This window comes from Ascaphus truei, chromosome 7 (assembly GCF_040206685.1).
Source record: "Ascaphus truei isolate aAscTru1 chromosome 7, aAscTru1.hap1, whole genome shotgun sequence".
NCBI classification, from domain to species: Eukaryota; Metazoa; Chordata; class Amphibia; order Anura; family Ascaphidae; genus Ascaphus; species Ascaphus truei.
Genome location: NC_134489.1, coordinates 82,371,710 through 82,385,067, shown reverse-complemented (window position 1 = coordinate 82,385,067; position 13,358 = coordinate 82,371,710). Strand labels below are relative to the sequence as shown.

At 39.7% G+C, this 13,358-nt stretch overlaps 1 protein-coding gene across 2 annotated transcripts; it reads right to left on the bottom strand.

Annotated features, from left to right (window-relative positions):
- Positions 1–2,463: 2,463 nt before the first annotated feature.
- Positions 2,464–12,745, bottom strand: LOC142499623 (pro-glucagon-like). Of its 2 annotated transcripts, none has more exons than XM_075609233.1 (5): positions 12,587–12,745; positions 11,196–11,294; positions 6,842–6,964; positions 3,727–3,829; positions 2,464–2,804 (listed from the first exon to the last, which is right to left on the bottom strand). In XM_075609233.1, the coding sequence occupies exons 2-5, from the start codon at positions 11,285–11,287 to the stop codon at positions 2,778–2,780; spliced, it is 345 nt and encodes a 114-aa protein (XP_075465348.1). In that variant the 5' UTR covers positions 11,288–11,294; positions 12,587–12,745; the 3' UTR covers positions 2,464–2,777. The 2 variants fall into 2 exon arrangements, with proteins under 2 accessions (XP_075465348.1, XP_075465349.1); XM_075609234.1 differs by having other exon boundaries at positions 11,196–11,311; positions 12,587–12,677.
- Positions 12,746–13,358: the final 613 nt, after the last annotated feature.

Sequence of the window (13,358 nt, the reverse complement as noted above, 5' to 3'; positions counted from 1 at the left end):
CCTGTTACAATTAGGAAGGACTACATAAATAAATAAAGATATACTGTACATTTGATAAAGTTGCAGTTTGCTTATGAACACTGTAATGTTGTTTGTATGGCGTCAATCTTATAGTATCCTGTGCTCTCCTTTGAAATTAGTTTTATAATTTTGTAGCCGTGACCCCTGATTCACCCTGAAAGAGCGGGAGGTTGCGCCTGCACAGAGTGAGTTGCTAGAAGCCCGCGAAGGAGGAGAGTGCATTGGTGGGAGGGAACAGACCCTTGTCCCAGCAGCCCTGCGGGGAGGGTCAGGTGAGAGAGTTGAGCCAATGGGCTGTGGAGGTGTAGTAGATATAGGGAGCTGGTTGGAGAGGAGAGGAGACAGAGTGTCTGTGAAGGGGAGGTTGATCCGCCCCGGCGCAGGCCATGTGCCCCAGGCCAGTGAGCCCTGAGTCACGGTAGAGACAAGCTGAGCTAGGGATCGCCCTAGTGAGGTTCCTGTTCCCGTAGGATCTTTAGACCTTAATCGGGACTATACTATCGAGTGGGAGGTCTGGGCTCAGACCCCGCTTGTTGTTGCCGGAGTCCGGGTGGGAGCGCCCCGGACCCGAGAGAGTGAGAGAGAGAGAGAGAGAGAGAGAGAGAGAGAGAGAGAGAGAGAGAGAGACGGAGAGAATGGTGTCGACATACAGAGACCCTTTGTGAAGACCGTGGCAGTTCCGGGCACTGGAGTGCTCGGCAGGTATTTCAACAAGTGCACCAACGGTACCAATTATTCATTCGAGACACAGTGGCTGCGCAGTCACCCATACACACATCTATTTCCCTACAGTGAGCGTGAGGACTAATCTGTTAAGGATCGGACACGAGGTGGGATCACCCGGTGGAGGGTTTGAGGGGAGTGTTGGTGCCCGCCGTGGCGCATGATTGTGTTGGTTTCGGCCGTGGCGCAAGATAGTGTTGGCGTTCGCCGTGGCGTGTTATAAAGTGTATCTACTGGGATGTTATGGTATGTACCTAAATGTGAGCTTTGTCTGCAAGTAAAGGAGGTTGGTTATAGTACTTGGCTGTGTGAGTGTATGTCTTGCATATACGTCCTGCGAAGATCCACTCCCCCGTTGGCGGGAGCTGTCGCAGGTGGAAGCGCTGCACCCATTATAGATATTGCGCACACCCCAGGCTCTCCGTGGCAGAGACTTAGGCCCTGCAAGCCTACAGGTAACACAGCATAGAGTAGCGTCTTGCTAGCGATAGGAAGCAGGGCTACAATTTGTTGAAATTATTTGACTGTCTTGTCAGAGATTTTAAATGATTGTTTTTAAAATGTGAACTTTGATTGAAGATCTCTCAAACGATTCTCAAACCAAAAGCAATGAATAATTAAGACGAGATAGGTAAACAGAACTGAACTGTATTGACACTTTGGATTACCCCCTTTGTGCTGGATGGCCCAACAATCTCCTGCTCCATAGATGACATATTATAGCTATTTAAAATAAGTTAATGTTGGTTGCCTGTAAATGTTATGTGACTTTTCCTCCATTGCTGTCAAACTATTGTATTTAAAAAATCTTAAGTAAATTCCCTGTTCTCTTTTGCTGTATAAATAAATGATTCTGTAAATAAAGTCAGGAAAACTAACAATTATTTCCTTTCGGTGAGTGGATACATTTGGTGAAAAGATTAAGGTCCGTATTTACTAAGCAGTGCTAATACAGTAGAGGCAACTCTTATTCGAACAAAAACCAGTGGCAATTCCCCAAAAAACCCAGGAAACACCCAGGTACATTCTGAATACATGCCTAAAACTTTCCTTAAACTAGCCCCAGCATTTCTGCATTGATTAATGGCCTATCAGAGTAACAGCGGGGGTCCCTGGCAGTCCCATTCAAACTGAATGGGACTGCCAGGGATCCCTGCTGTGTTAATCCTATGGGTCATTAGTCAATGCAGAAATGCCTTAAACGTGCCTCAAACTAGCCCAGAACATACCCAGCACATACCCAGCACATACCCAGAATGTAACCCGGCTAGTTTACGGCAAATGTTAGAATAAACGTTGACTCTACTGTAAATAAGACATATGAACCAGTTTGTTTTCAATAGTGTTGGTGTTTATACAGTGGCACGATGCCGGGCTAAATATTTAAATTGAGTAAAAAATAAATTGGATATTATTGATCCACTTTCATTTTATGAATCACGACACTATCCAAACCTTGTCAATTACCCATAGCTGGCTATCTAAGATTTTATTGGTCGCATGTAAGAAATGAGGTGATACCTTGAAGTTAATGCTAGTCGCTTGGTCTCCCCAAAAAAATCCATTCTTCTAAGAATCTCAGAAGTTGTCTGCAGTTTAAATATGTCCCCAGTTCACTTAGCAGACACAATGTATTTCAGACACAAGAGGCGTTTAGGGTACAGTTAGCATCAAACATCAGTGCAGATGGATTTAAAATTAGTCAACAGGCAACAATGATAATGATGCTTGAAAAACTTTATTTAAGGCTACTAGTTAATACTCTGAAAGCTTAGCATTTGTTTGCAAATGTTTCAAAAAGGGTGATCCGACCATGATTTTTTTTCTAAACCAGTCATGTTAGATGTGCATTTGAAAATAGTCAATTGTTTGTGTAATCCCCTGGCAAGTAAACTCTATTGTAAATGTCATTGACTGTGCATGCAAAGCTATTCTGTATTGGCTTTATGATCCACCTGCTGGAATGTACAGAACACAAATTCAACATTTCCAAGTCAGAGCCGGGGGATTCCTTGCTGAAGACATATTCTGTACTAGTTTGATAGTCCATCACTAATGGCCTATAATAAAGAAAGAGATCAAACTCAGATACACAATAATAATATGGCTAGTCTAAGATAGGCAGCAGTTATGTTTTCATATTCTTTTTTTATTAATTTGTCTCAATGCAAAATTCATTGTAATTGTTCAAATCTTCATATATAAGCATATATTTTGGGGGTCAGGGGGTTGTTTATTTAACTGCATTGCCAATCAAATACAAATCAAATGTTACTTAAAGCAGCTGAATAAGTTTGTAGCACACGCATTATAAAATGCAAGAATTACAGTTAAGCACAAGTCCATCCTATTTTTCATTTTCTTTTTCCAAATTTTTTTTTAAAGTTTAGCATGAATCTGTTAATTTTCAGTTAACATCATTGTACTTTGCATTCTTTTAGGATTAGAATTTAGGACATGCGTTCATTTAATGCCGGGTTTTATTTATAACAGTGGTTTGCATAGTTCAGTAAAAATCCATTGGAGTTATACTCAAATGACTTAAACATTGCTTGTGCTGTGCGGCAGAATGCAGCTGTACAGTACATCACAATGCTACAAAGTATTTCCAGAAGCCAGTTTGACAAATTCCTATTTTTTTTAAGATTCTCATTAACAGCATTTAGATGGCACAGTCGTTTTGAAACAAGAAGAAAACTACAACATTCAAGAATATTGGAGTCATTTCTAACTTTCTATATCAGGTATGGGCATCTGTTTTAGATTGTCAATATTCACAACAATTAGGTTCTCATGTAGTCAAAATCAGGTCACAATAAGTTTAATTTATTGAAGATACGTTCATTAGGATTAGGGTATCATGTTAGTACAACTGCAAGATTCCCCATTTCCAATCAAAATTGAATTCATCTTGAATTATTGGTTTTAAGAAAATGTTCTTAAATGATATAAATTCAAAGCATTTCTATTACTACACTTTACCTTATATAATCTGTCGTCAGATAGCAACTCAATTAACGTTTTAGCCCTCTTTGAATCCCACAGACGGGTGGCAGTTGCCAATGCTGTGCCGTCTTCGATCATTCTTTTAAAGGAAACATGTTGCAACAGCGTCAGAGAAGCGTCCAAAATGCCAACAAATATTTCAGAGAGTACCAAGGTGCCCTCCATATTCATTATCATCATCCGAAGAAAAGCAATCACTTTATAAAAACTTTAAAATATAAGTACATTCTCTCACTAATATCATGACTGGGTACAGACTGGGCATAAAATAAAACTTAAAATATAATTCTTGTCAATCATTATTTAAAAATGCATAAAAAGTCAAATAAGGGCACTTGACTGTAAAATATCTGTTGACAGACAATTCTGCAGAGATAATGAGAGAAGGAGGTGGCTGCTTTTACAACACCCACCGCATTAGCAGAATTGCAAGACATATGCAAAAACATGGTATGCAATTCTAATTGCTGACCGAAGATGACCCAGTTAAATAATATTAATGATGATTTTATTAGCCTCACTGGACTATGGTCGTTTAATTCTAGATAGTTACACATGTTTATAAAAAACAATGCATTTTGTAATTGGATGAAGATTTTTTTGGAACAATATTGTAGGTTGAAATAATGGGCCAGAGGCCAATATTGTGATTCAGTGGATCCTTTAGTGTGTTCACCACAAACATACATACTGTAGGTTTTGATAAAAATATATAATTTTTGTGAATTTTCAAGTTGCTTAGGGAGCTGGAAGTGATAAAATAACTGGCAATAGTTGTAATTGATGCACATTACATGTGTGATTTGAATGATATTTAATCACAAAACTTATTCTGCTGTGATCCTTGAAATGTGAATTTAGTGTGGTTTAAAGATTAGTTGCTTGTGATTTTTTTCTGGATATTTCTGTATTCTTTACAGGACCAAAACAAATTGAGATATCAGCCTTAGATCCTATAGGATTCTGCAAAACACTGAGAGATCCAGCCCCTAAACCAAAGCAAAAGTCCTATTTCAGGGTCTGGATCAATGTTGGCGGTGCTTACAAAATCTCACAAAACTCTACTGTGTTTCAATAGCTGCTTATAAGAAAAAAATGTATGGCAATGCTCTAGTTGAAGAGGAAAAAAACGTTATATCTATGGCGCTGGGTCACAGGCATAAAGAAATTAGTAAAAAAGTGTTATACAACCAGTGAATGGATGTGCTCCGCTGGAACTCTTCCAATGAAGGCAGTGAATCATGTAAGAAAAACAAAAACAAACATAGTGTAATACAGTAACTATACAAAACACTTAACACTAAACAGACATCTGCTGAGACAAGGACTGTAATAAAAAGTATCACATTTAATAAACAACATTAAAAAAATGGGTCACGTCTGCATCGAAGCCACAGAAGAAATGCCCGCTTACCAGACACTCATTAAATGCTTGCAGTGGATATATTGGAGAGTATCCCCTCTCTTACAGGCCACACCACGTGCTCTGGCGTCCGACCGGAGCTCCAGGGGAAACCCCCTCCTGCTTGTGCTGCCGTGGGTCTCTGCACCTCAGGTATGCCGGCTGGTGTGTGCTGGAGAATCTGCAGTCACGTGTGCTGCTTGGTGGCAGGATACGTGCCGGTGTCTGCAGCCCAGCAATAGGATGTGCAGCCAGATCTATGGGGCAGCTGCCAAAACCAGAGACCGCAACTGCGGAGTAGCTGTGGAGGAGGTCCAGGCAGTGTAGTGGATCTTGCAGTGGCAGCTGTGCAAATGTAGACCACCCTACGCGTTTCGGAAGACTGCGCTTCCTTCCTCAGGGGTAAAAAAGTAGTCCCTTTGCCCTGCAATGTCCTCATATATATAGTCCCGGTTTAAAGGTATATACACTACCAATACAAGTGTGGACATGCGCAATGGTTCTACTAATGTATCCTGCCGGCATACCTGAGGTGCAGAGACCCACGGCAGCACAAGCAGGAGGGGGTTTCCCCTGGAGCTCCGGTCGGACGCCAGAGCACGTGGTGTGGCCTGTAAGAGAGGGGATACTCTCCAATATATCCACTGCAAGCATTTAATGAGTGTCTGGTAAGCGGGCATTTCTTCTGTGGCTTCGATGCAGACGTGACCCATCTTTTTAATGTTGTTTATTAAATGTGATACTTTTTATTACAGTCCTTGTCTCAGCAGATGTCTCTTTAGTGTTAAGTGTTTTGTATAGTTACTGTATTACACTATGTTTGTTTTTGTTTTTCTTACATGATTCACTGCCTTCATTGGAAGAGTTCCAGCGGAGCACATCCATTCACTGGTTGTATAACACTTTTTTACTAATTTCTTTATGCCTGTGACCCAGCGCCATAGATATAACGTTTTTTTCCTGTTCTATATCTTACCCGGGGGGTCAGAGTTATATCAAAGGCTGCGGGTCTTCCCTTAGATTAGCGCTACCTTTTCTTTGTCTAATGCTCTAGTTGAAACCTAAAAGAGATTAAGTATAACATGTCTAAAGATGGGCAAATATGTCCGAATCTGTTTCCCGGATTTTCCAGAGTTTGTCATTCAAAATCTGTTCCACAGTGTCAAATCCACCAATGGATTGTTACATTTTCAATCCGTGTGGATGAATAAAAAACTACCACTTTATACAATCCCCTGTTGGACTTTAACAATCCACCTGCGGATTCCGCCACCCGCTGACGGATTTTAATAATCCAATCTGCGGATTCAGCAATCCGTGGTTTGGATTCTTAAAATCCGTCAAGGGATTTTGGAATCCGCAAATGGATTGTTGGTGTTAAAAAGAAAAGACACGGATCTGCAGAAATCCACGGAAGAATAGAACCAGCCGATCTGAATCCGCAACATAAAATGTGTCCATCTCTATCAGTGACCACCATGATTCTCCTACTCTCAGAAAGTACTACTACTGGCAGAAGGTATATTATGGTAGATGGCTGCTTTTTAAATATGGGCCAATATGTCTCAACCACGCTTTCACCACTTGGATACAACATGAAAGACTGAACACTGTAGATTAATTTTTGTTAGACCAATAAAAATGGCATCAAACATAAAGACAAGATAAATAATAAAAGAAAATCCTTACTTCGCAGTTGGCCTTCCTATCATTAACCAATCAACAAATGTTTTGACTGTCTGGGCTTCCATGTACTCGAACCAGTCATTGATATAAGAGCCTTCTCCGTGTCTCTCAAGAACAGCATTGTGCCTTGAAACAAAGAAAGACATCTTGTTCAGAGAAAGAGCATATAAATTACCAAACCGTTTAAATTAGATAACTATTTTCCCATCTTTTTCAATATCCCAGTGAACAGGGGGTTCAGCAAAAAAAATATCTGTAAAGATGGATATCAGGCAGTATAGTGGGTTCCTGAGCCTGTGAGGGGGACTAAGCACATAGTGTAGTAAGGCTCCAAACTGCACCTTAACATTGGGGGTATAGCTGTCAATTACAGCAGGAACTTCTGAAGAAGCTTCCCACAATGCTTTGTTGCTACAGTTATTGTAGGGCATGACTAGGGAATCTCTGGCAAGCATTGACACCCATGCTGTCTGCACACACAGAGGTGCAGTTTGGGGTCTTTTTAGGGGTATCCTCCTCCAACGAGCTCAGGACGCTGCCTGGGATCAGTCACACAGTTTTATTAGCAATAGTCTGATGAGTAGGCAATAAGATTTATTAATTAGGGGTTCGAAGAACAAATATTTTCTAGCAGGGGGTGGTCATTGATTAAAGTTTGGGAACTGCTGTTATATCCAAACTTTAAATAATATTTCAATAATAAATAATATTATAAATAAATATAATTAAATCAAATGTCTACTTAACTGAAGAGTGAGTGCACTGGATTATCTTTCTCTCTATTGCATTAATTATTATGAGTGAATGGATCACCCCATACCTCCGTTCAGCAGCGGAGCATCAGACATCAACAAATAAAAATATAAAGACCTATATAAAGACTATATTCAAACGTTCCCATCTATGCGGAACATGTTTTTATACGCAGTTCAAAAGAAAATCCCCCAAATTGTCTCAGGTTAAACGAACTTTGGTGTTGTAGTTTGTGTTCAGTTGTTTGAATAATCCAGAATTCTTTTAAAAGGTCATTGCAATATTAGATTCAGCCAATTTTTTAAAATGCTATTGTTGGTAGATTTACAATTTGTGTGATTGTATTGTATTGTATATCTTTATTTATATAGCGCCATTAATGTACATAGCGCTTCACAGTAGTAAAACACGTGGTAATCAAATAAATAACAGATAATATAAATAACAGATCATGGGAATAAGTGCTTTAAACATAAAAGTAAAATTAAGGAAGAGGAGTCCCTGTCCCGAGGAGCTTACAGTCTAATTGGTAGGTAGGGAGAACGTACAGAGACAGTAGGAGGGAGTTCTGGTAAGTGCGTCTGCAGGGGGCCAAGCTTTATGTATCATGTGTTCAGAATATCCACAGTGCTATTCATAGGCTTCTTTAAGCAAGTGTGACTTAAGTTGGGTCTTAAAGGTGGATAGAGAGGGTGCTAGTCGGGTACTGAGGGGAAGGGCATTCCAGAGGTGTGGGGCAGTCAGTGAAAAAGGTTTAAGGCGGGAGAGGGCTTTAGATACAAAGGGGGTAAAAAGAAGACATCCTTGAGAAGAACGCAAGAGTCTGGATGGTGCATAACGAGAAATTAGGGCAGAGATGTAAGGAGGGGCAGAAGAGTGTAAAGATTTAAAAGTGAGGAGAAGAATGGAGTGTGAGATGCGGGATTTGATCGGAAGCCAGGAGAGGGATTTCATGAGGGGAGATGCTGAGACAGATCTAGGAAAGAGTAGCGTGACTCTGGCAGCAGCGTTTAGGATAGATTGTAGGGGAGACAGGTGAGAGGCAGGAAGGCCGGACAGCAGGAGGTTACAGTAATCAAGACGGGAGAGAATGAGGGCCTGAGTCAGAGTTTTAGCAGTCGAGCAACAGAGGAAAGGGCGTATTTTTGTTATATTGCGGAGGATAAAGCGACAGGTTTTAGAAATGTTTTGAATGTGAGGGGCGAATGTGAGAAAGGAGTCAAGTGTGACCCCTAGGCAACGTGCTTGGGCTACTGGTTGAATGATCGTAGTTCCAACAGTAATGTGGAAGGAGGTAGTAGAGCCAGGTTTGGGAGGAAGTATGAGGAGCTCTGATTTAGCCATGTTGAGTTTAAGGCAGCATAGGGCCATCCAGGATGATATAGCAGAGAGACATATTTGTGTGTCGTCAGCATAGAGGTGATAATTAAACCCAAAAGATGTTATTAGGTCACCTAGAGAGTGTGTGTACAGAGAAAAGAGAAGAGGTCCCAGGACAGAGCCCTGGGGTACCCCCACAGAGAGATCAATAGAGGAGGAGGTGTTAGCAGAAGAGACACTGAAAGTACGATGGGAGAGGTAGGATGAGATCCAGGATAGAGCTTTGTTCCGAATACCAAGCGTATGGAGAATGTGAAGGAGAAGAGGGTGGTCGACGGTGTCAAATGCTGCAGAGAGGTCAAGTAATATGAGCAGAGTGTAATGACCTCTGTCTTTGGCAGCATGAAGGTCGCCAGTTATTTTAGTGAGGGCTGTTTCCGTGGAGTGAGCAGTGCTGAAGCCAGATTGTAGAGGGTCTAGGAGAGAATAGGTGTTGAGAAAAATGGAGCAAGCGAGAGAATACAAGACGTTCAAGGAGTTTAGAGGCAAAAGGCAGGAGGGAGACAGGTCTATAGTTAGAAAGACAGGTAATCATGAAAACAGGAAGTTGCTTTTGTTTGTCAAAGCTAAAAGCTTCCAAATAAAATAAATTGTATTAGCACAGTCCATTTTAGCAGTGAATAAATGAGTTGCATTGTAGTTTAAAACATTCAACCATGTAACACCCTCTTTATAATTTTACCTGCACATATAATTGTAGATATATTATTGAAATAGGATCAACAACAATGAGAAGTATGTACCGTGTAGAAGAGTTGTAATCAACTCAAGTCATCAAGAGACACCAACAGGTCAGTTTTTCAGGATATCCCTGCTTCAGCACAGGTGGCTCAATCAGTGGCTCAGCCTTTGACTGCCGCTGATAGAGCCACCTGTGCTGAAGCAGGAATATCCTGAAACCATGACCAGTTAGTAGCTCTTGAGGACATGTGTTGGCTTCCCCTGGTGTAGATTAGCTGCTAAACTGAATTTGTTCTCACTAAAGGGATAATTTAATATGCTCTAAAAGGGCTGATTGTCATTTGAAATATTAAGTGGAGCTCAACAGAGCCCAGCACTTTGGCTACTTGAGCTTCCAAGTTAGTGGATCGTTCACAGGTGTATGAACCTTCCACGTGTCTCATAGTTAGCATTGTGCCTTGAAACTCAAAACAAATGCAGCTGTTAAAACTCGAGTGTTACTTAAAATCCCTTTGCTGTTAAAGGACCTGGCAATGTTAGAAAAGCCTTAAGTACCACTTCCTTATATCAATACAAATGCTGCTACTCACTTCTTTGGCCTATGCTTCAAGCTCCTGGCAAGTGCAACTAGATGCACAATGCATTGTTTTTTAATTTCTTTTTTTATGCAGCCATGTCAAATGTTAAAATTGTTGCTAATCAAGTTTCTTACGTTTGGCGCAGATCTGATTATACTAACGTTTGTCTTCTGAAAAAAGTGATGGGCCCACATGGAAAAGTTGAAACGGATCATTATAATATGAAAGCATGTAGCTCCTTCAATAGCTCCACATATTCACTCCCCAAATAGCAAACAAGGAGAGTAAACAAGGGACCAACAAGCTTGATGCAAAGCTGTGGGCCACAAGCTCCACTTGTTATGGGCCATGCCTAATGCATGGGATGGGTGTTCGCCATATGCGATGGGAAAAGGACATTTGACGTACTGTACTGTTTGCTACTCGTTAAATTATCTCCCTGTATTTTGATTTACTGGAGACCATGAAATCAGACTGTATTGAATGCTGCAAACAACATCACAACTGGTTTGATGTTAATAAAGAAACTGAATTGTAAAGAGACTGGAGCTGAAAAGGAAGCATAGGCTTTGGGATTTATCTACAACTGTTTCCCAACTGCAAACCTGTGGGGGGGAGAAACAGTGCAAGTAACAGCACCATATCTATTAGAAAAAGAACTCCATTAAAAGCAAGAGGTTTTCCTTTGATAAATTTGGTTCATTTATTTTGCACTAGTTTTGCAGCCAGGAGACTTTAGTCAATAATCGCCATCGGGACTAATTCTATATGTGCGGAGGCGGATGATTTAGATTAAAACGGTTCAATTGTTCACTTTTGCACATATAGAATGAGTCCCATAGAGTTAAATACAGTATGATTCTCTGTTTCACTAAGCAATCTCATGTTATTTTCACATCTTCAGTGCTAATCTTCATCTTTTCAACTTCCTATTATTTTATTGTATTTATGTGCATTAAACATACCTGGACTTGTCTCCTGTTTCTTGAAGAGGATTTTGCCAGCTGCCTTGTAGTAGCATAAAAAGAATTCCGACCATAAAATAAATGCTCTTCATGTTTATTCTATAATAGATGAGGAGCTAAACATGTTATTTCTAGCAAAATATATATTTTTATCATGACCACAACGTGCTGTAAATCATTTTCATGATATCTGAAAGGGATTATTTGTCAATGAGCCACATGGAAAACATAGAGATGAAGGAACATATACAAGCTTCCCTTCAGTTTTCTCTAGGTGTAAAGCACCAGCTGGGTTATATTATTAATAATTAATATATCCCGTTACTTTTCAATAGAGTGCTGCATATTACCCGGGGTGGGCAACTCCAATTCTTAAGGGCCAGCAACAGCTCAGGTTTTCAGGATATCCCTACTTCAGCACAGGTGGCTCAGTCTTTGACCTGTGCTGAAGCAGGTATATCCTGAAAACCTGACCTGTTGGTGGCCATTGAGGACTGGAATTACCCACCCCTGCATTATAAAGTTGAGTAAAAAATGTAGTTCTTCATAGAATGTAAAATAATCCTAGAAATTGACAATAACACCTCATGTTTCTAATGTTAGGAAAGATCCGCTCAGTACTATAAGCAGAAATGACACACACAAACAACAGTATGATTAATGCTCATGGAAACATTCTCATAGATCTTGCATGGTAACACACAACTCATAACTTTTTATAATTATTTAAGCTATTCATGAGCAAAGAGGAAAGACGGAGGCAATACTAGTGCTAAAAAACAACACTGGACTTCAGATGTTCTCAGTTGGACTTTTTCTTTGGCAAATTAGGTTCTTATAGCACTTTTTGAGTCAGTTTTGCAGACTTTGTTAATTACTCCTTACTGCAGTTGATATGCTATAGTAGTGACAATTGCTTATATACAGTAGCATCAATCCTAAAAGGCTGAGTGATTAAAGCCAAGTTATTATTGGTGGGTAAACTCTGTATTAAATAAATATGTGATTTAGAAGGTTGTGACGGTTTACAGAACACAAATACAGTATATGGCAGACAGGACAGTGGTTTGCGTCTCAGCGCTTTAATAAAGGGTATCTTTAAATGATATTGATTTTAAACAAAAAGTAGCCAATTCCATGCAATGCTAAATAGCATATTCTTTTATCAAAGGAGTGCAACATTGAACATTTTCAACATAAACTGCCTATTTAAATGGAAAAAATATCAAATATGTACGCAACCAATATACAGTAACCTCAAAATATAGGGGGGGGGGGGGAATAAGTGACATGCAGCCCAAATATGAAATACACTATATGGGGATAAAGAAAAAAACTTTCCTAAAACAATAAAATAAAAAGTAAGTTTGAGCAAAATGGAAACTACTCACCTTGTGACCACGTGAAGTGTACGTCTGAAGATGATTAAAATGTTGCTACCGTCCCTTCAGCAACTTTGGGTTTCTTCCTACTCCTGATGATGAGACGTTCTGCTTATCCACATCAGCTTTTTATACTCTTTTCAGCTTCATTGAGCACAGTGAGAATGCATTACGTGCATTAATTCTGACACAGCTGATCATGTGATTGGCTCTGTGTTAAATGTTTAACATTTGACCGCTTTTAATTTAATTGAAACATTAGAAAATGGCTGGGAAATCATTTTGAAACAATTGTACACATACTGTACAAATAGTTCCTTTAAAGAATGATGTAAACACTATAGCCCCCATCCTTTTTTTTCACTGAACGCTTCACTGAGAGTTACAGAACATTAACTCACGAAGAAATTTGCTAGAATTCTAAAAAAATTGTTTTCAATGATTTTTTTAAACAGATTAATGCATAATTCATATTGCATATTGCTAAAGAATTCATATTAGTTATAATGCGAAAATGCTGTTAACCTCTCATGAGTTAATGACTGGAAGGTGGGTGCCTCTAGTTTTTCCATCAGAACCTCAAGTTTCGGGACCATTAAAAATGGCGACCAAGCATACTCAATGGTTATCTGTATTTGCAAAATCAAGTAGCTAAACTTTAAAATTTTCATCAGAAAACATGGCCCCCACAGAAAAAGGGGATGCAAAGGTAAATCCAGCTTATTAATTCCTTCCAGGAATGAAAGTTATGGTAAAAACTTTCAGGAAACCTGGCCCATGG